We start from the raw sequence: 22300 nt of genomic DNA, 5'->3' as shown, positions 1-22300 counted from the left end.
CTCTCTCTGTCAAATAAATAACTAAATAATCTTTAAAAAAAAAATAGAACTTCCCTATGTCCCTGCCATTGCACTCCTGGGTATTTACCCCCACGATACAGATGTCGTGAAAAGAAGGGCCATCTGTACCCCAATGTTTATAGCAGCAATGGCCACGGTCGCCAAACTGTGGAAAGAACCAAGATGCTCTTCAATGGACGAATGGATAAGGAAGATGTGGTCCATATACACTATGGAGTATTATGCCTCCATCAGAAAGGGTGAATACCCAACTTTTGTAGCAACATGGATGGGACTGGAAGAGATTCTGCTGAGTGAAATATGTCAAGCAGAGAGAGTCAATTATCATATGGTTTCACTTATTTGTGGAGCATAACAAATAGCTTGGAGGACGTGGGGAGTTAGAGAGGAGAAGGGAGTTGGGGGAAATTGGAAGGGGAGGTGAACCAGGAGAGACTATGGACTCTGAAAAACAATCTGAGGGGTTTGAATTGGCGGGTGGGTGGGAGGTTGGGGTACCAGGTGGTGGGTACTATGGAGGGCATGGATTGCATGGAGCTCTGAGTGTGGTGAAAAAATAATGATACTGTTATGCTGAAAATAAATAAATGAAAAAAAAATAAATCAATTTAATAAAGAAAATAAATTTAAAAAATTAAAAGGTTATTATGGAATTTGTCATACTCAACCTCTCATTGTGATGATAAATAGGTTAAAAAGTAATAAAAAGTTAAAAAGAACGAGAATAGTGTGAATGAATAAAAAATAAAGTTGTTTTTATGAAGTATACAGGTTTTAGGGCTACTGGGAGCTTAATATCTTCTTTTCCCCCTGATATTTGGGTCTTACATTTTGGTAGGATCCTCTTGTGGTTGCCCCCCCTCCTTTTCTTGGCTGGCTTTCTGGGGTAGGGTCCTGCCTTGTGTTTTTTCAGGCAGTCTTGCTAGGGTTGAGTCCTCCTGCCCCCTATCAAGGGGCTGGGCTTGAGGAAACCTGTTTTTCAGGCTTTTATTCTCTGGAGATTTTTTATTATTTTTATTTTTTCCCTACCCTTTTTGGTGTTTGATGGTTCTTCAGAGGTTTAAATGAAAGCATACTGCACCCAGACCTCTGTCTCAGAGAGAAGCCTCAGTCTGTTCCCCTCTGGGTGTTCCAGAGCACATAAACTCCCCCTCTGCCACCTCTCACCAGCAGAGCACATCCCCAGCCACAGTTTCAGGGGTTGCAGGAGCTCCCACTTGTACCCCAGTGCTTCTAAAACTGGCAGCCGTCTTAGTCCAGAGAGCTGGTTTCCAATGGCTGCCTTTGCTGCAGCTGTCTGAGCAGGTTCAGACTGCTGAAGAGATCCCAGTCAGAGATAGTATGGTGAAATTTTCCCGTTTGCAGGGGCTGGGAATGTCAGACTCTTGCCAGACTCTTGCCATTCTCTCTCTAGAGAGCACTGGCTAGTGCCCCCATGGACCTATCTCAGGGGAGGGTATATAGCGGGACTCAGACCCCACGTGCGCAGCATGTTTGCAGAATGCAGAAGACTGTGGTTCTAAAGAGCACTGGCTGGTGTCCACACCACATGCTCTCATGGGCGCTGGTGGCTCAGGGACGATGGCCTGGATGCTTAGCCCCACTCTCTCTGGCAGGGCGCCAGCCATGGCCATCCTGGGTTTGTGGGCGTATGCCCATGCCCCTAACTGCCTGATTCCACCAATTTCCCCTTAAGATCTTTTGCTCATTTTGAGTGCTTTTAACCAGACTCCAGGTTAATGCTCATTCCCAATCACAGGGCACTCTTGTGTTGGGGTATTACTTTCCAATGGGTTGCTTCTGCTGGCTCCCTTCCCCTTTTTGGAACTGATATCAGTTCCCACTCTGCTTTACCTGTCCCCTGGTGTCTTCTGCCCCCATAGAGATACAGAAGTGTATAATCCTACATCTCAGACTGATTTCATGTGTGTTCAGGATGATCTGGTAGATAATCATCTCACATCAGGGGACCAGTTGAAACAGCATCTCCTGCTTCTCCTCCATCTTACCTCTGAAGCCTTATTACTTTTTAAAGATTTTATTTACCTATTTGAGAAAGAGAAAGAGAGAGAGAGGCCACAAGACAGAGGGAGAGGCAGAGGGTAAAAGCAGCCTCCCTGCTGAGCAGGGAGCCCAATGTGAGGATTGATCACAAAACCCTGTGATCATGACCTGAGTTGAAGGCAGATGCTTGACTTACTGAACCATTTACTCACCCCCCTCATTACTTCCTTAAATTTTAAAAATTTTTTAGTAACCTTAGATCAAGAGTCACCACTCTTCTGACTGAGACAGTTAGGTGCCCCCTAGAATCCTTATTACTTATAGAGTCTAATTTCTTTTGGATAATCTATTTATCTTTCCATGTCTTGTGGGGATATTTCTCTTTATTATCTGTGTTCACTATGATGTCTCTGGCATGGAACTTTTCTTGTTGTCTTGCATGTATCTTAGATTTTCCTATCTAAAGAGATATGTCTATCTTCCAAGATATGTCTATCTTGGAAATCTTTTTGTTGTTGCTGCTGCTATTTGTAATATTTTGATATTCATTCATTCTTCCTGCCACCCCATATAACTACTATTGGCTACACAGGGCAGCTTCTGAGTGTCCCTTCTGAGTTTGTTAACTGTCTTTTCACATTTTCCATATCTCTATCTAGTCTGGGAGAATATTTCTGCTTGATGTGTCATATCACTAAGTCACTTTTCATTTCTCTCTATGTGCACTATGCTGTTGAGGTTATCTAACGAAGAGCTTTTGTTTTAAATTCTCTCTCTTTTAAATTCAAAGTTCAGTTTTGTGCTTTCTGGAATTTCAGGTTGTCTTCCTACTTATGGAAGCACCATTCTCTCACATCTCTTAATTTGCTTATTCAGTTTCCTCTTTTGACTCAGTTTCTTCATATTTTTGTGCTTCCATTGGCTGAGTTTGATGGTCTCTTTCATGATTTTGGTTTGCCTTTAGTGAACAGTGATTCTTGGTTGGTTGAACGTCGTTTTATTTTAGCTCTCCTCTTACTCTGTGAATGCTGTTCTTAGAGCAGAAGACCTCTGGTGATTGGGGGGAGGGTCAAAATGAGTTGCCTAGAAGTATGCACCAGTAACTGGGCTTATGGATCTGGGGGCTCTGTGTCAGTCGGTCAGTAGACTTTCTGGGCACTGCCTTGTGTTTATAACCCCAACACACTCACTAGTTCTGCTTAGAGCCAGGTAGCCAGGTTCTCATTGTTGGTATACAGGGAAGTGGCCAACCCTCCTTGAAGTTCCTGTTTCCCTTTCCTTTTCTTTTTCAACTCTACCCCACACCAGCGTGGAGCCCAGCATGGGGCCTGAACTCATGACTCTCAGACCAAGACCTAAGTTGAGGTCGTGTCAGATGGTTAAACAGCTGAGTGACCCAGGTGCCCTGCTGCTCTACTTTCTGAACCAAATACCCTTCCAGTTTTCCCAGATTCCCTTCTCCCATCACCCCTAAAGCCCCCTCTGCTTTGTGCAGTAGAACTTTCCCGCTTTCACTTTTGGTCTTGGTTTGGCCTACCAACCTAACTACTCTTATTTTCCAACTTTCTTGTCCATTTTAAAAACTATCTCTTCAGTGCTATAATCAATCCTATGATCCTGGATTGGACTCAAAGATATCAATATGAACTCCTGTTCATTATAATACATATGCAGATAAATACAACAATAAATATGGGTATGTGTGGATACATAGGTTAGCATACATACATACATTTCCTAGCTTCATTCACTAGAAGAAGCACCTAGCAACACCTAGCTCATCTTCTGTCCACATCTTGGTGTCTGATACCATTCTTCAGTAAAAGGAGCCAGTCTTGGGAAAATGACTCATTCTAGAATGGGGGTGGGAAATAGTAAATACAAGATGTGCCTGAGGTATCTGATACTGCCAGAAAGTAAGAAAGTACTTAATGGCATGTGGGTGCATTTCAGAAAGAAGCTTAAACCAACCTGAATGAGCTTCCAGTGCCCACAGTTGGAACAAAATAAGTAAAATAGTTTTATTACCTCAAGAATAAAATACATACCCATGAGTCTAATCATACCATATAAGTAAATGATTAAGTCAATAAATAAATGTGGAGAAGTGACAACTCTATATAAGAGAAACATTTAAAGTTAATAAGTGTAGAAAGGAGACAAGATGGTGGAGAAGTAGGAGGTGCCGTTTCAACCTGTCCCCTAAAGTGAGCTGATTACCTACCAAAGAACTCTGATCACCCATGAAATCAGCCTGAGATTAGAATTATACACTTCTGGATCTCTAGGGGGGCAGAAGACGCCAGTGGGCAGCATTCCACAGTGCACCTTGCCTGCACCATGGTTGATACATTCAGATACACATCCATTCAGCCATCTCTCACCAAAATGACTAGGAGGAGGAATGCCCAACAGAGGAAAGTTCAGAGACTGGGCCCTCTCCATCAGAGCTATGGATATGGACATAGGCAATATGTCAGAAAGGGAATTCAGGCTAACAATTATCCAGACAATAGCTAGGTTGGAGAAAACCATTAATGACAAAGTGGAATTGATTAAGGCAGAAGTGAAACCACCAGGGATGATGTTAACAATGCTCTCAATGAGTTCCAATCTAATCTAAATTCTCTAAAAGCTAGGGTAACTGAGGCAGAAGACAGAATTGGTGATCTGCAGGACAAACAGAGAAAAGGATCAGGAGGAAGCCTGGAACAAACAGCTTAGAAGCCATGAAAACAGAAATAGGGAAATAAATGATGCCTTGAAGTGTTCCAACATCAGAATTATTGGAATCCCTGAGGGGGAGGAGAAAGAAAGAAGACTAGAGAAGATAGTTGAACAAATTTTCCATGAAAATTTTCCCACTCTGGGGAATGGAACCAGGGTTCATGTACTAGAGGCAGAAAGGTCTACCCCCAAGTGCATAGAATCTAGAAAGACCTGGAGATACCTGAAGGTGAAAATGATGAATCATAATTGTAGATAGGAGCTCTTGAAAGTGGCTAGGGTGAAGAAATTCCTTGTGTACAGAGGAAGGCCCATTAGAATAATGTCAAGCCAGAAAGGGCTGGCAAGACATATTCAGGGCACAAAATGAGAAGAACATGCAATGAAAAATACTTTATCCAGTAAGACTGACATTCAAAATGGATGGAGAGTTAAAAGAGCTTCCAAGACTGGCAAGGTTTAAGAGTATGTGAACACCAAGCTGACACTGCAGGAAATACTAAGGGGGGTTCTATGAAAGTGGGAAAAAACTAAGAGTATCATTGAACAGAAATTTATGGAGACAATCTATAGAAACAAAGCCTTCACAGGTAACACGATGTCAATAAAAACATAATAATCACTCTCAATGTGAATGCCTTAAATGTTCCCATAAAATTACACAGGGTTGTATATTGGATAAAACAAAAGGACCCATCCATATGTTGTCTACAAGAGGCCCATTTTGAACCTAATGATACATCCAAAGTAAAAGTTAAGGGATAGAGAAGCATCTTTCATGTCAATGGGTGTCAAAAGGAGGCTAGAGTAGCGATTCTCATATCAGATAAATTAGATTTTAAACTAAAGACTGTAGTCAGAGATAAAGAAGGACACTACATCATTCTTAAAGGATTATCCACCAAGAAGATCTAACAATTGTAAATATTTATGCCCCCAATATGGGAGCAGCCAACTATATAAGACAACTGTTAATGAAAATAAAGACTCATATTTATATGAATACATTAATAATAGGATATCTTAACACTCCACTCTCAGTAATGGACAGATTATCCAAGCAGAAAATCAATGAAGAAACAAGAGCATTGAATGACACATTGGACCAGATGGACCTTATAGATATACACAGAACATTCCACCATAAAACAACAAAATACTCATTCTTCTTGAGTGCACATGGAACCTTCTCCAGAATAGATGACATACTGGGTCACAAATCAGGGCTCAACTGATACCAAAAGACTGAGATTATTCCCTGTATATTCTCAGATCACAATGCTTTGAAAGTGGAACTCAAACAAAAGGAAAAGTTTGGAAGGAATGCAAACAACTGGAAGCTAAAGAACACCTTGCTTAGAAATGCCTGGATCAACCAGGCAATCAAAGAACTTAAACAATTCATGGAAACCCATGAGAATGAAGACACTTCAGTCCAGAACCTATGGGATACAGCAACAGCCGTCCTAAGTACATAGCCATCCAAGCTGCCCTAAAAAAAAAAAAACTGAAAAATCCAGACTACACCAGCTGTCTTTACGCCTTAAAGAACTGGAGAACAAACAACAAATTAAGGTAACCTGACACACAAAAAGGGAAATAATCAAGATTAGAGCTGAGATCAATGAGATAGAAACTAGAGGTAGAGTAAAATACATCAATGAAATGAGAAGCTGGTTTTTTGAAAGAATCAATAAGATCAATAAAGCATTGGCCAAACTAATCCAAAAGAAAAGAGAGAAGGCCCAAATTAATAAAATTATGAATGAAAAGGGAGAGATCACAACTAACACCAAGGAAATAGAAACAAACATCAGAAATTATTATCAACAGGGGTGCATGATCTCAGGGTCCTGAGATCGAGTCCCGCATCGGGCTCTCTGCTCAGCGGGGAGCCTGCTTCCCTCTCTCTCTGCCTGCCTCTCGGTCTGCTTGTGATCTCTCTGTGTCAAATAAATAAATAAAATCTTAAAAAAAAAGAAATTATTATCAACAGTCATATGCCAATAAATTAAGTGACCTAGATGAAATGGGTACATTCTGGAAAACTATAAACTTCCAAAATTGAACCAGGAAGAAATTGACAACCTGAATAGACTGATATCTAGTAACGAGATTGAATTTACACCAAAAACCTCCCAAAAAACAAGAGCCCAGGACCTGATGGATTCCCTGGGGAATTCTAACAAACTTTCAAAGAAATAATCCCTGTTCTCCTAAAGCTATCTCAAAAAATTGAATTAGAAGGCAAACTTCCACACTCTTTATGAAGCCAGCATTACCCTAATCCCCAAACCAGGGAACAACCCCACCAAAAAGGAGAATTTCAGACCAATATCCCTGCTGAATATGGATGCTAAGATTCTCACAAAGATCCTAGAAAATAGGATCCACAGCACATTAAAAAGATTATCCATCATGAGCAAGTGGGATTCATCCTTGGGTTTCAAGGATGGTTCAACATTTGCAAATCAATCAGTATGATAGACCAAATCAATAAGAAAAGAGAGAAGAACCACATGGTCCTCTCAATTGGTGTAGAAAAGCATTTGACAAGATACAGCATCCGTTCCTGATTAAAATGCTTCAATGTCTAGGGATAGATGGAACATTCCTCAACTTCATGAAATCCATGAAAAACCCACGGTGAATATCATCCTCAATGGGATAAAGCTGACAGCCTTCCCGTTGAGATCAGAAACATGACAAGGATGCCCACTCTCACCACTCCTGTTCAACATAGTATTAGATGTCCTAGCAACAGCAATCAGACAACAAAGAGAAATAAAAGGTATTCAGACTGGCAATGAAGAAGTCAAATTCTCCATTTTTGCAGATGACATGATACTTTATATGGAAAACCCAAAAGACTCCCACCCCAAACTACAAGAACTCATTCAGTAATTCAGTAATGTGGCAGGATACAAAAACAATGTAAAGAAATCAGTTGCTTTCTTACACACTAACAATGAAAATACAGAAAGGGAAATTAGAGAATTGATTCCATTTACTATAGCACCAAGAACCATAAGATACCTGGGAATCAGCCTAACCAAAGAAGTAAAGGATCTGTACTGGAGGAACTAGAGAACACTCATGAAAGAAATTGAAGAAGACACAAAAAGATGGAAGACCATTCCATGCTCATGGATTGGAAGAATAAACATTATTAAAATGTCTATACTGCCTAGAGCAATCTGTATTTTCAATGCCCTTCTCATCAAAATTCCACTGGCATTTTTCAAAGAGCTGGATCAAACATTTCTAAAATTTGGATGGAATCAGAGGAGACCCCAAATTGCTGATGAAATGTTGAAAAAGAAAAACAAAACTGGGGGCATCACATTGCCTGATTTCAAGCTTTACTACAAAGCTGTGATCACCAAGATATCAGGGTACTAGCATAAGAACAGACAGACCACTGGAACAGAGTAGAGAGCCCAGATATGGACCCTCAACTCTATGGTCAAATCATCTTCGACAAAGCAGGAAAAAAATATACAGTGCGAAAAAGACAGTCTCCTTCTTTTCTCTCCCATTGGTGGCTTTTGGCAGTTTTTGGAGGTTTAGAGGAAAGCAAACTGCACCCAGGCCTCCCTTTCAGAGAGAAGCCTCAGACTGGAAGGATTATGCTGAGTGAAATAAGTCAAGCAGAGAGATTCAATTATCATATGGTTTCATTTATTTGTGGAGCATAAGAAATAACACAGAGGACACGGGGAGATGGATAGGAGAAGGGAGTTGAGGGAAATTGGAGGGGGGAGATGAACCATAAAAGACTATGGACTCTGAAAAAATCAGGATTTTGAAGGGGCGGGGGGTGAGAAGTTGGGTAAGCCTGGTGGTGGGTATTATGGAGGGGACCTATTGCATGGAACACTGGGTGTGGTGCATAAACAATGAATTCTGATACATTGAAAAGAAACTTAAAAATGTTTAAAAATATATAATAAAAAAAGACAGTCTCTTCAATAAATGGTGCTGGGAAAATTGGACAGCTATGTGTAGAAGAATGAAACTCGACCATTCTCTTACACCATACACAAAGATAAACTTGAAATGGATAAAAGACGTCATCATTAGGCAGGGATCCATCAGAATCCTAGAGGAGAACATAGGCAGTAACCTCTTTGATATCAGCCACAGCAACTTCTTTCAAGATACGTCTCCAAAGGCAAAGGAAACAAAAGCGAAAATGAATTTTGGGAACTTCATCAAGATCAAAAGCTTCTGCACAGCAAAGGAAACAGTCAACAAAACAAAGAGGTAACCCACGGAATGGGAGAAGATATTTGCAAATGACAGTACAGTCAAAAAGCTGATATCCAGGATCTATCAAGAACTCAAACTCAACACACACAAAACAGATAATCATGTCAAAAAATGGGCAGAAGACATGAACAGACACTTCTCCAATGAAAACATACAAATGGCTATCATACACATAAAAAAAATGTTCATCATCACTAGCCATTAGGGAGATTCAAATCAAAACCACACTGAGATACCACCTGACACCAGTTATAATGGCCAAAATTAACAAGACAGTAAACAACATGTGTTGGAGAGGATGTGGAGAAAGGGGAACCCTCTTACACTGTTGGTGGTAATGCAAGTTAGTGCAGCCACCTTGGAAAACAGTGTGGAGATTCCTCAAGAAATTAAAAATAGAGCTTCCCTTTGACCCTGCAATTGCACTACTAGGTATTTACCCCAAAGATACAGATGTAGTGAAAGGAAGGGCCATCTGTACCCCAAAGTTCATACAGCAATGGCCATGGTCGTCAAACTGTTGAAAGAACCAAGATGCTCTTCAGCGGATGAATGGATAAGGAAGATGTGGTCCATATACAGTAAGGAGTATTATGCCTCCATCAGAAAGGGTGAATATGCAACTTTTGTATCAACACGGATGGGACTGAAGAGATTATGCTGAGTGAAATCAGTCAAGCAGAGAGAGTCAATTATCATATGGTTTCACTTATTTGTGGACCATAAGAAGTAACATTGGGAGATTGAGAGGAGAAGGGAGTTGGGAAAAATTGGAGGGGGAGATGAGCCATGAGAGACAATGGACTCTGAAAAACAATCTGGGGGTTGAAGGGGCAGGGTGTGGGAGTTTGGCTAGGCCTGGAGTTGGGTATTATGGAGGGCATGTATTGCATGGAGCACTGGTTGTGGTGCATAAACAGTGAATTCTGGTACACTGAAAAGAAATTTAAAAAATAAGAAAAAACTTTTTTAATTTAATAAAATAAAACATAAATGCTTACACACTCTCCAAAATCCTATTTAATTCACATCCCATCTCTTCTCACATCTTCCTTCCCTGTGGTGCTCTTCCTCCCTCATCTCTATGAGGTTTTCAAGCTCTCCAGGCCTCCTTTCCTCCTCCAGCACCTCTTGGCATCACTCCCTTTCCTGTTCAGCCTCAGCTTGGAAATATAACATCTTGAGGAATGAATGCATTTCTGATTCAACTCAGGAGTCGTGGGCCAATAGCACCCCTTACCTGGTGAGTACCAGGGTTTGAATTGGCTCATTGCTAGGAAACAGCAAACAGGTCCATTGAGTCTAGTGTAGTGGGAGACTGAGAGAGGAAACAAGCCTGTTGGCCTCACGTGTTTGGCCCATGGCAGGCTCTGTGGCTGTATTCTGCTCCACCTTAGTAGCTTGTCCCTGTGCGCACCCCTAAGATGGGTATTAGTCTACCTTTATGAAAGAAGAGTCACCTGGGATGCCATGATGGTTCCATGCTGTGTCTGAGGTGTCCATCATGCTGAAAACAAAAGAATCCCCTTATTTGCTCTGAAAAGTAATTCCATTTTTCCCCTTGGAGTTCAGAAACTTAATGAACTCAGAAGAAGCTAGGAAAATACATTTATCTGCACATTGAATTTTGCTGGCAAGTGCTGTGAAGTTAGGAGCTGACTACCATTTTAAAGGAGAAACTTGTATTTCAGATCTTGCTTTTTATCCTATGTGAAGGACTTAAGCATTTCTTAAACAGGATGATTTACAGAGGTCATGTTGGGTGGTTAGTGGTCATCTGAGATGTAACTTGCTGGAGGGGAGAGAAGGGAATTGTAGGTGGCTGAAGACCTAGCTGAGGGCACAATACAGCCTCCTAGAAGAGTCTTTCCATGGTTCCTGTGGATGAGCTTTAGTCAGGTGGCTCTGAAATTGTTGGTGACACTTAACTCTATGTGCTTGCATACTTGAGCATGGGAGAGGTGGCCTATGACACCATCTTACTCTCATAGGGACATAAGTCCTTACCTTTCCCACCCTCAGTCAATTTTGAAAGCTGGGCAGAATAATTTGTTCTAACATCAATGAAATTAATTTGCTGATTTCTCTCCTAAGACACTGCCTTTTCCAGGAAAGCTTAGCCTGGCTTTATGACCACCCAGACTTACCTTTTGTCCTTTTCTCTCCATCCTAGGCCAACACTGGACAAATTGATGACCCCCAAGAGCAGCACAGAGTTATCAGCAGTAACCTCGCCCTCATTCAGGTAATTCTGCCCTTTGTCCCACTGATGAATCTCCTCCCTGCTTTTGAATCTGCAGCTAGGCCTGCTACACATAGGAAGGGTGAATATTAAGTAAGCCCGTCTCTCTGCGCTCCAGACAGAACTTGGGGAATGGGCCACCTGTATACCCACCATACCCACCAGGGCAGCTGGAGGCTCAGCTCAACTATAGGGCACCGGCATATCCACCTGAAAGTAGATGCCTCTTCTGGGACCCCAGGGTCCCTCCAGCACCCCTAACCCCTTCTTTTCAAGATAAGCTTATTGAAAGATTCACCTATACTTGCTGACTCCTCTTTCTCATAGTCTGTATGAAACTAACAGCTTTCTCTTCCCACTACCTTAACTCCAGCTGTGCTTGCCAAGGTCACTGACATCCTAATTGGTATACCCTCTGATTGCCTCATACAGGTGATACTACTTGTTCTCTCAGGAGTATCTGGGACTCTTCCTACCTGATAGTCCTTCATGGCTGCACTCCTGCCTCTTCACCTCTTCTTTGTCAGCCTTTGCAGGACACCCCACCCCCCATGCCTTTGTCCCTTAAATGCTTTATACTCATTCAAATTTGTACCTCCTTCTAGCAGACCCTCATTGGGCTAAGTTCTCATCCTAGGAGTCTCAGAGTATTATAGAGTCAGGAAGCCCAGGGCAGGGAGAGACTGGGAAGAGATTGGGCCAAGTTAAAAGAGGAAGTGGCTTCATCCAGAACCTTCTGTACATCTCTGGGGTAGCCACTGGCCACCCAAAGAACCTGGACTTTGAGATCAGACAGGCCTGGAATTACAGGTATCATTTATCAACTGGGTGGCCTTGGGCAGGACACATAAGACTTGCTTAGCTGTATCTACCTATTCATCCAATGAGTAGGGTACCCACTTTACCTCTTACCTGGTTCCAGAGCCCCTATTTCTAGCTCTCCATTGGGTATCTCCATCTACCTGTCCCAGAAGCATCCCTGAAACAGCTTAGCCAGATCTGGCCTCATCACCTCATATCCTCACACTCACCTCTTGTGAAGTCCCCAACCCTGAAGAGTTTGATGGTTGAAAGCTCATTCTGGGGGTCAGCCAGCTGGAGGCCCTTGGGCAGGTCACCTCAACTTATCTATAAGGTGAGCCATTGTGAGGTTTCAATCGTGGATGGCTGTGACCCCTGGCCATCATGTGGTAATCTCCCAGTCATGGTCACTGTGCCCATTAATCAAGCTAGAGACCAAGTCACCTTCATCATCTCTTTGCTCCTTATCCTTATGTCTAGTCCTGAGAAGTCTGCAGCTGAACTATGCTTGAATCAGCCCTGCTTCTCCTCCTCCTTGCCTTGGCCTCTTGGTCTCTGACCTCACTGACTACAGACCTCTTCACTGTTCTAACTGCCCCAGGCTTCTTCCTCTCCAGCTCTTCTCTGCATGGCCACCTGAGTTACCTTTTCTAAATCCTAAAGATGATCAGGTGTCCTCCTCCTGAAGCTCCTTTTTTGGTTCTTCTTGTCCAAGTGTGGGCCCAGCCCAGAGGTACTACTGGTCTGGTCCTGTCCTCCTAAAGTCTCATGTTCCCCATCCCTGCTGCCTTTGCATATGCAGTTGTCTCTCCATGGAATGTCCCTTCTTCTTGTTCTCCTGGCAATGAAGCTCCACTCAGTTCCAACCCAACACCGGGTACTACCTGGGGCCTTGTTAAAAATTGCTGGGGCTGCCCTGGTTGCAATTCTATGTTTAATGTCTGCTTTCTCTGCTTGAACCAGGTCACACGGGCCAGGAGGCTTCTATTCAATAAATTATACTGTAATGAAATTATTCTTTTTCACATGAATTTCTTAAGAGAAGTTCCCACAAGTTCACAAGATATGAATAATTTGAAATTCTAGATTTTTTCCAAAATTATTATAAAATATTTGAATACTTAGTATCAAATAATAGTACCATTTCTTCTGAATGACTTTCTGCATTTGCCATATATATGTATGTGTCCATAGAAAATATATGATACAACTTTCTGTGTTTTTTTATGGATCTTTTTGTTTACATTTTTTTTATTAACATAAAATGTATTTTTTGCCCCAGTGGTATAGGTCTGTGAATTCTCGGGCTTACAGACTTCACAGCACTCACCATAGCACATGCCCTCCCCAATGTCCATAACCCAACCACCCTCTCCATACCCCCCCACCCCAATCAACCCTCAGTTTGTTTTGTGAGATTAAGAGTCTCTTCTGGTTTTTTTCCCTCCTAATCCCATCTTGTTTCATCTTCTCCTTCCCTACTCCCCAAACTCTCCACCCTGCCTCTCAAAATTCCTCATATCAGAGAGATCCTATGATAATTGTCTTCCTCTGACTGACTTATTTCATTCAGCATAACACCCCTAATACCATGCAGTTCATTGTAAGTGGCATGATTTCATTTCTTTTGATTAGTACATAGTATTCTTTGTGTGTGTGTGTGTATGTATGTATACATACACACACACACACACACCCCACATCTTCTTTATCCATTCATCTGTTGATGGACATCTAGGTTCTTTCCATAGTTTGGCTTCTGTGGACATTGCTGCTACAAACATTCGGGTGCACGTGCCCCTTCAGATCACTACATTTGTATCTTTAGGGTAAATACCCAGTAGTGCGATTGCTGGGTTGTAGGGTAGCTCTATTTCAGATTTTTGAGGAACCTCCATGCTGTTTTCCAGAGTGGTTGCACCAGCTTGCAATCCCCAAAAAAGTGTAGGAGGGTTCCCCTTTCACCGCATCCTTGCCAGCATCTGTCATTTCCTGACATGTTAATTTTAGCCATTCTGACTGGTGTGAGGTGGTATCTCATTGTGGCTTTGATTTGTAATTCCATGATGCCGAGTGATGTGGAGCACTTTTTCATGTGCCTGTTGGCCATCTGGATGTCTTTTTGCAGAAATGTCTGTTCATGTCTTCCACCCGTTTCTTAATTGGACCATTTGTTCTTTGGGTGTTGAGTCTGGAAGTTCTTTATAGATTTTTGGATACTAGTCCTTTAACTGATATGTCGTTTGCAAATATCTTCTCCCATTCAGTCAGTTGTCTTTTGGTTTTGTTGACTGTTTCCTTTGCTGTGCAAAAGCTTTTGATCTTGATGAAGTCCCAATGGTTCACTTCTCCCTTTGCTCCCCTTGCCTTTGGCAATGTTTTTAGGAAGAAGTTGCTGCGGCTGAGGTCAAAGAGGTTGCTGCCTGTGTCCTCCTCAAGGATTTTGATGGATTCTGGTCTCACATTGAGGTCTTTCATCCATTTGCCGTCTATTTTTGTGTGTGGTGTAAGGAAATGGTCCAGTTTCATTCTTCTGCATGTGGCTGTTCAATTTTCCCAACACCATTTTGAAGAGACTGTCTTTTGTCCATTGGACATTCTTTCCTGCTTTGTCAAAGATTAGTTGACCATAAAATTGAAGGTCTATTTCTGGGCTCTCTATTCTGTTCCATTGATCTACGTGTCTGTTTTTGTGCCAGTACCATACTGTCTTGATGATGACAGCTTTGTAATAGAGCTTGAAGTCTGGAATTGTGATGCCATGAACTTTCGCTTTTTTTTTTTTTTTTAATTTCTTTTCAGCGTAACAGTATTCATTGTTTTTACACCACACCCAGTGCTCCATGCAATCCATGCCCTCTTTAATACCCACCACCTGGTTCCCCCAACCTCCCAACCCCCCGCCCCTTCAAAACCCTCAGATTGTTTTTCAGAGTCCATAGTCTCTCATGGTTCACCTCCCCTTCCAATTTCCCTCAACTCCCTTCGCTTTCTTTTTCAACTTTCCTCTGGCTCTTTGGGGTCTTTTCTGGTTCCATATAAATTTTAGGATTATTCGTTCCATTTCTTTGAAAAAAAAAAACATGGTATTTTGATAGGGATTGCACTAAATGTGTGGATTGCTTTAAGTAGCATAGACATTTTCACAATATTTGTTATTCCAATCCATGAGCATGGAACATTTCTCCATTTCTTTGTGTCTTTCTCAATTTCTTTTATGAGTACTTTAGAGTTTTCTGAGTACACATTCTTTGCCTCTTTGGTTAGGTTTATTCCTAGGTATCTTATGGTTTTGGGTGCAATGGTAAATGGGACTGACTTCTTAATTTCTCTTTCTTCTGTCTTGTTGGTGTATAGAAATGCAACTGATTTCTGTGCATTGATTTTATATTCTGACACTTTACTGAATTCCTGTACAAGTTCTAATAGATTTGGAGTGGAGTCCTTTTTGGGTTTTTCACATAAAGTATCATATCATCTGCAAAGAGTGATGGTTCTGCTTCTTCTTTGCCAATTTGGATGCCTTTTATTTCTTCCTGTTGTCTGATTGTCGATGCTAGGACTTCTAGTACTATGTTGAATAGCAGTGGTGATAAGGGACATCCCTGCCATGTTCCTGACCTTAGTGGAAAAGTTCTCATTTTTTCTCCATTGACAATGATATTTGTGGTCGGTTTTTCATAGACGGCTTTGATGATATTGAGGCATGTACCCTCTATCCCTACACTTTGAAGAGTTTTGATCAAGAAAGGATGCTGTACTTTGTCAAATGCCTTTTCAGAATCTATTGAGAGTATCATATGGTTCTTGTTCCTTCTTTTATTAATGTAGTGTATCACATTGATTGATTTGAGGACGTTGAACCAACCTTGCAGCCCTGGAATAAATTCAACTTGGTCGTGGTGAATAATCCTTTTAATGTACTGTTGGATCCTATTGGCTAGTATTTTGGTGAGAATTTTGGCATCTGTGTTCATCAATCATATTAGTTTGTAATTCTCTTTTTTGATGGGGTCTTTTTCTGGTTTGGGGATCAAGGTAATGTTGGCCTCATAAAATGAGTTTGGAAGTTTTCCTTCCATTTCTATTTTTTGGAACAGTTTCAGGAGAATAGGAATTAATTCTTCTTCAAATGTTTGGTAGAATTTCCCTGGGAATCCGTCTGGCCCTGGGCTCTTGTTTGTTGGGAGATTTATGATGACTGCTTCAATCTCCTTACTGGTTATGGGTCTGTTCAGGTTTTCCATTTCTTCCTGGTTCAGTTTTCTTAGTTTATAGGTTTCTAGGAATGCATCCATTTCTTCCAGATTGTCAAATTTGCTGGTGTATAGTTGCTCATAATATGTTCTTATATTTGTTTGTATTTCTTTGGTGTTGGTTGTGATCATTCCTCTTTCATTCATGATTTTATTAATTGGAGTCCATTTCTCTTTCTTTTTGATAAGACTGGCCAAGGGTTTATCAATCTTATTAATTCTTTCAAAGAACCAGCTCTTAGTTTTGATTTGTGCTACTGTTTGGGTTTTTTTTGTTTTGTTTTGTTTTGTTTTGTTGTGTTTGTTTGTTTGTTTGTTTCATTGATTTCTGCTCTGATTTTTATGATTTCTCTTCTGCTGGGTTTAGGCTTTCTTTGCTGTTCTTTCTCTAGCTTCTTTAGATGTAGGGTTAGGTTGAGTACTTGAGACCTTTCTTATTTCTTGAGAAAGGCTTGTATGGCTATATATTTTCCTCTCAGCACTGCCTTTGCTGTGCCCCACAGATTTTGAACACTTGTATTTTCCTTACCATTTGTTTCCATGAATTTTTTTCAATTCTTTGATTTCCTGGTTGACCCATTCATTCGTTAGTAGGATGCTCTTTAGCCTCCATGTATTTGAGTTCTTTCCAGTTTTCCTCTTGTGATTGAGTTCTAGCTTCAGAGCATTGTGGTCTGAAAATATGCAGGGAATGATCCCAGCCTTTCGGTACTGGTTGAAACCTGATTTGTGACACAGGATAGGATCTATTCTGGAGACTGTTCCATATGCACTTGGGAAGAATGTGTACTGTGTTGCTTTGGGATGGAATGTTCTGCATATATCTGTGATGTCCATCTAGTCCAGTGTGTCATCTAAGGCCTTTATTTCCTTGTTGAACCTTGCTTGGATGATCTGTCCATTTCAGTAAGGGGGGGTGTTAAAGTCCCTACTATTATTGTATTATATCAATGTGTTTCTTTGATTTTGTTATTAATTGGTTTATATAGTTGGCTGCTCCCATGTTAGGGACATAGATATTTAAAATTGTTCGATCTTCCTGTTGGACAGATCCTTTGAGTATGATATAGTGTCCTTCCTCATCTCCTATTACAGTCTTTGGCTTAAAATCTAATTTATCTGATATAAGGATTGTCACCCCAGCTTTCTTTTGATGTCCATTAGCATGGTAAATTGTTTCCCACCCCCTCACTTTAATCTGGAGGTGTCTTTGGGTCTAAAATAAGTTTCTTATAGACAGCATATTGATGGGTTCTGTTTTTCCCCCAATATAATGTATCATTCTTTCTTCTTTTTTCTAATTTATATTTTTATTTTTGGCATAACTGTATTCATTATTTTTTAACCACACCTCCATGCAATCTGTGCCCTCTATAATACCCACCACCTGGTACCCCAACCTCTCACCCACCCACCAATTCAAACCCCTCAGATTGTTTTTTAGAGTCCATAGTCTCTGATGGTTCACCTCCAGTTCCAAATTCCCCTAATGCCTTCTCCTCTCTAACTCCCCATGTCCTCCATGCTATTTGTTATGCTCCACAAATAAGTAAAACCATATGATAATTGACTCTCTCTGCTTGACTGATTTCACTCAGCATAATCTCTTCCAGTCCCGTCCATGTTGCTACAAAAGTTGGGTATTTGTCCTTTCTGATGGAGGCATAATACTCCATAGTATATATGGACCACACCTTCCTTATCCATTCGTCCGTTGAAGGGCATCTTGGTTCTTTCCACAGTTTGGCGACCGTGGCGATTGCTGCTATAAACATTGGGGTACAGATTGCCCATCTTTTCACGACATCTGTATCTTTGAGGTAAATACCCAGGAGTGCAATGGCAGGGTCATAGGGAAGTTCTATTTTTAATTTCTTGAGGAATCTCCACACTGTCCTCCAAAGAGGCTGCACCAACTTGCATTCCCACCAACAGTGGAAGAGGGTTCCCCTTTCTCCACAACCTCTCCAACACATGTTGTTTCCTGTCTTGCTAATTTTGGCCATTCTAACTGGTGTAAGGTGATATCTCAATGTAGTTTTAATTTGAATCTCCCTGATGGCTAGTGATGATGAACATTTTTTCATGTGTCTGATAGCCATTTGTATGTCTTTATTGGAGAAGTGTCTGTCCATATCTTCTGCCCATTTTTTGATATGCTTGTCTGTTTTGTGTGTGTTGAGTGTGAGGAGTTCATTATAGATCCTGGATATCAACCTTTGGTCTGTACTGTCATTTGCAAATATCTTCTCCCATTCCGTGGGCTGCCTCTTTGTTTTTTTGACTGTTTCCTTTACTGTGCAGAAGCTTTTGAGAGCCTAATATTTTAAGGGAAAAATGGTGGAATCAGGCAGTTAATGACTGGGGCTTAAGCCCACGGACCCAGGATGGCCACTGCTGGTGCTGCGTCAGAGAGAGTATTGCGAAGAGGTCAGGCATTGGTCACTGAGTTCCTTGCCCTTGTGACAGCGTCTGGGTGGTGGTGCACATGAGAGACTTTGGAGTGGACACCAGCCAGCACTCTCTAGAACCATAGCCTTTTACACTCTGCATGGACACTGCACTACCAGGGTCTGAGTTACGCTCCACACCCTCCCCTGAGAGAGATCCATGTAGGCGCTTTGTCAGTGCTCTAGAACTGGGAGATTCTGAACACTCCCAGCCTGGGCCAGTGTGAAAATGTCAGTGTGCTGTCTCCGGTTTGGACCTTTCTGGCAGTCTGAACCCGCCCAGACAACCACAGCAAAGGCAGCACTCGAAGCCAGCTCTCTGGGCTAGTACTTCTCATGGTTTTGGTAACATTGCTGTACAAGAGGGAGCTCCTGAGATCCCTGAGACTGTGAGTAGGGACGTGATCTGCTGGCGGGTGGGGGGGAATTTATGTGCTCTGGAGTACCCAGAGGGGAATGGGCTGAGGCTTCCCTCTGAGACAGAGTTCTGAATGCAGTTTTCTTTCCTCTAAACCTCCAAAAACCTGCCAAAGTCGCAAAGAGGAGAAGGAAAAGAAAAAGGAAAAAGAAAAAGAAAAAATCTCCAAAGAACAAAAGCCTGAAAAATCGGTTTCTTCAGAGCCCAGCCCCTTGTTAGGAGGCAGGAGGACTTAACTCTAGCAAGAATGCCTGAAAAACCATGCAGCAGTCTGCTCCCCCAGAAAGCCAGCCAAAAACAAAACAAAAACAAAGAACAAGAGGAAAACTACTACTACTTCATAGATACAACTTTTGTTTTTAATTTGTTCCCACTATTCTCATTGTTTTCAATTTTTTAATAATTTTTAAACTATTTACCATCAGAGTAGGATATTCAGTATAACAAATTACATAATAACCTTTTTAAAATTATTTTTATATCTTTTCAGCATAACAGTATTCATTGTTTTTGCACCACACCCAGTGCTCCATGCAATATGTGCCCTACTTTATAGCCACCACCTGGCCCACCAACATCCCACCCCCCACCCCTTCAAAACCCTCAGATTGTTTTTCAGAGTCCATGGTCTCTCATGGTTTACCTCCCCTTCCAATTTCCCTCAACTCCCTTCCCTCTCCATCACCCCATGTCCTCCATGCTATTTGTTATGCTCCACAAATAAGTGAAACCATATGGTAATTAACTCTCTCTGCTTGACTGATTTCACTCAGCAGAATCTCTTCCAGTCCCGTCCATGTTGCTACAAAAGTTGGGTATTCATCCTTTCTGATGGAGGCATAATACTCCATAGTGTATATGGACCACATCTTCCTTATCCATTCGTCCGTTGAAGGGCATCTTGGTTCTTTCCACAGTTTGGTGACCATGGCCATTGCTGCTATAAACATTGGGGTACAGATTGCCCATCTTTTCACGACATCTGTATCTTTGGAGTAAATACCCAGGAGTGCAATTGCAGGGTCATAAGGAAGCTCTATTTTTAATTTCTTGAGGAATCTCCACACTGTTCTCCAAAGTGATTGCACCAACTTGCATTCCCACCAACAGTGGAAGAGGGTTCCCCTTTCTCCATATCCCTTCCAACACATGTTTTTTCCTGTTTTGTTAATTTTGGCCATTCTAAAATGTCATCTCCTTAGAGAGGGACCCCGCTTCTCCAATTCTATTCCTATCACCACACTGCCTGCCACACACCAGGTGCTTCCTACGTGCCTGTAGAAGGCAGGAAAAATTTGCACATGTGAACAAAGAATAATGTAATAATGATAATGATGACTGGAGTTGATATTTACTGAGTGCTTACTATGTGCTATTCTCAGTGATTTCCATTTATTAAGTCACTCTTGAAAGTGTAAGTTACAGAATTATATGTACAGCACAATACTTCTAATGCTTAAAATACAGAAAGTTGGGTAAAGATGGCAGAGGAGTAGCAGACAGAGATGATATCAGGTCACAGGAGTTCAGCTAGATAGTTATCAAACCATTCTGAACACCTACAAACTGAACAGGAGATTGAAGAGAAAAAGAGCAACAATTCTAGGGACAGAAAGGTAGGATGTGTGGAGAAGTGAATCTGATTGGAAGATAGACCGCTGGGGGAAAGGCCAGCTCCTGGCAAGTGGTGGAGCAATGGAGCATGAAATCCAAACTTTTAGAAGTTTGCTCCACTAAGGGACATTGCTTCAGAGGCTAAGCAGGGGTGGAGCCCTCACGGGGACAGTGTAGTCTCAGGTCCCATGGGGTCACAGAAAGACTAGAGGTGTCTGAATATAGCAGAGCTTGCAGGTATCAGAGCAGGGAAGCCAACTACAGAGACAGAGCCAAGTAGTGCGCTCTCAGCTTGGGGTTACCTTAAACTGTGATCTGCGGCACAGTCAGACCACTGCTCTTTGAGCAGGGACCCACAAGTGGCAGATCCAGGGAGACCTAGATTCCTCCACTGGAAGAGCAGCATAGCAGGAATCTGCCGGGTTTGAAGACTCCAAATGGGGCTGAGTGCAAAACATAGAAATGCTTGGTCACAGGCCAGGTGAGCATGGAGCTCAGCTGGACACCAGGGAGACAGGAGGGATTGATTGTTTTTATCTGAGGGTGCACTGAGGAATGCAAACCCGAGCTTTCAGCTCCCTAAGCCAGAGATTGGGAGGCCACCATTTTCATTCCTATCCTCCAGAGCTCCATGGAAAGCATTCAGGAAACAAAAGTTCCCAAGAACAAACCCCAGCAGATTACTTAGCCTGGCCCCTGGCAAGGGTGGTGCAATTCCACCTGAGGCAAAGACATTTGAGAATCACTACAACAGGACTTGCCCACAGATAAGCAAGAACATCCAGACAAGACCAAGCTCACTGATCAAGGAGAGCCGTGGAATTCCAGAGGAGGGGAAAGCAAAACATGGAATTCATGACTTTCTCCCCATGATTCCTTAGTCTTGAAAAGTTAATTAAACTTTTTAATTTTATACATTTCTTATTCTAATTTTTAAAATTTTCCCTCTTTCCTCTTTAAAGGCTTTTTTAAAAATTAAATTTATTTATTTTCAGCATAACAGTATTATTTTTCACCACATCCAGTGCTCCATGCAATCCATGCCCTCTATAATACCCACCACCTGTACCTTAATGATACCTTTTTAAAAATATCTTAATGAAACCTTTCTAAAAATATCTTAAAACTTTATTATCATAGTCATATCTTATCCTTCATTTTATCTAACTTTAATTTTTGTATACATATAGTTTTTTCATCTAAAAAATTTTGGGATACAACTTCTTCTAATAGACCAAAATATACCATAAATCTAGCACAGGGCTATGTTCTAGAATCCAGCCAGATGAACTTCTCTCCACTTTCATTTCCTTTCTTTTTCCAACCAACTTATCAATTCCTTTTTTAGAATTTTTTATAATTTTCATCTTTACAGTCATATTCCATCCCTTCATTGTGTTAACCAATTAATTTTAACATTTTATTAAACCCATATATCCAAAAATATTTCTTTATTTTTTAAATTTTTATTTATTTTTAAAATTTCATTTCAGTG

At 41.4% G+C, this 22300-nt stretch overlaps 1 protein-coding gene across 6 annotated transcripts in view; it reads left to right on the top strand.

Moving 5' to 3' along the window:
• Positions 1 to 22300, top strand: part of SLC41A3 (solute carrier family 41 member 3) — a 140907-nt gene that overhangs the window by 77204 nt on the left and 41403 nt on the right. For all 6 annotated transcript variants that reach the window (XM_082746410.1, XM_082746407.1, XM_082746411.1 and 3 more), the window contains one exon: positions 11198 to 11269. In XM_082746410.1, coding sequence (XP_082602536.1) covers positions 11198 to 11269 — 72 coding nt within the window. The remainder of the gene's footprint in view (positions 1 to 11197; positions 11270 to 22300) is intronic.

Source organism: Mustela nivalis, assembly GCF_964662115.1.
Source record: "Mustela nivalis genome assembly, chromosome: 1".
Classification (NCBI taxonomy): domain Eukaryota; kingdom Metazoa; phylum Chordata; class Mammalia; order Carnivora; family Mustelidae; genus Mustela; species Mustela nivalis.
Note: the sequence above shows the minus strand (reverse complement) of the source record. Positions and strands in the feature narration are given on the sequence as shown.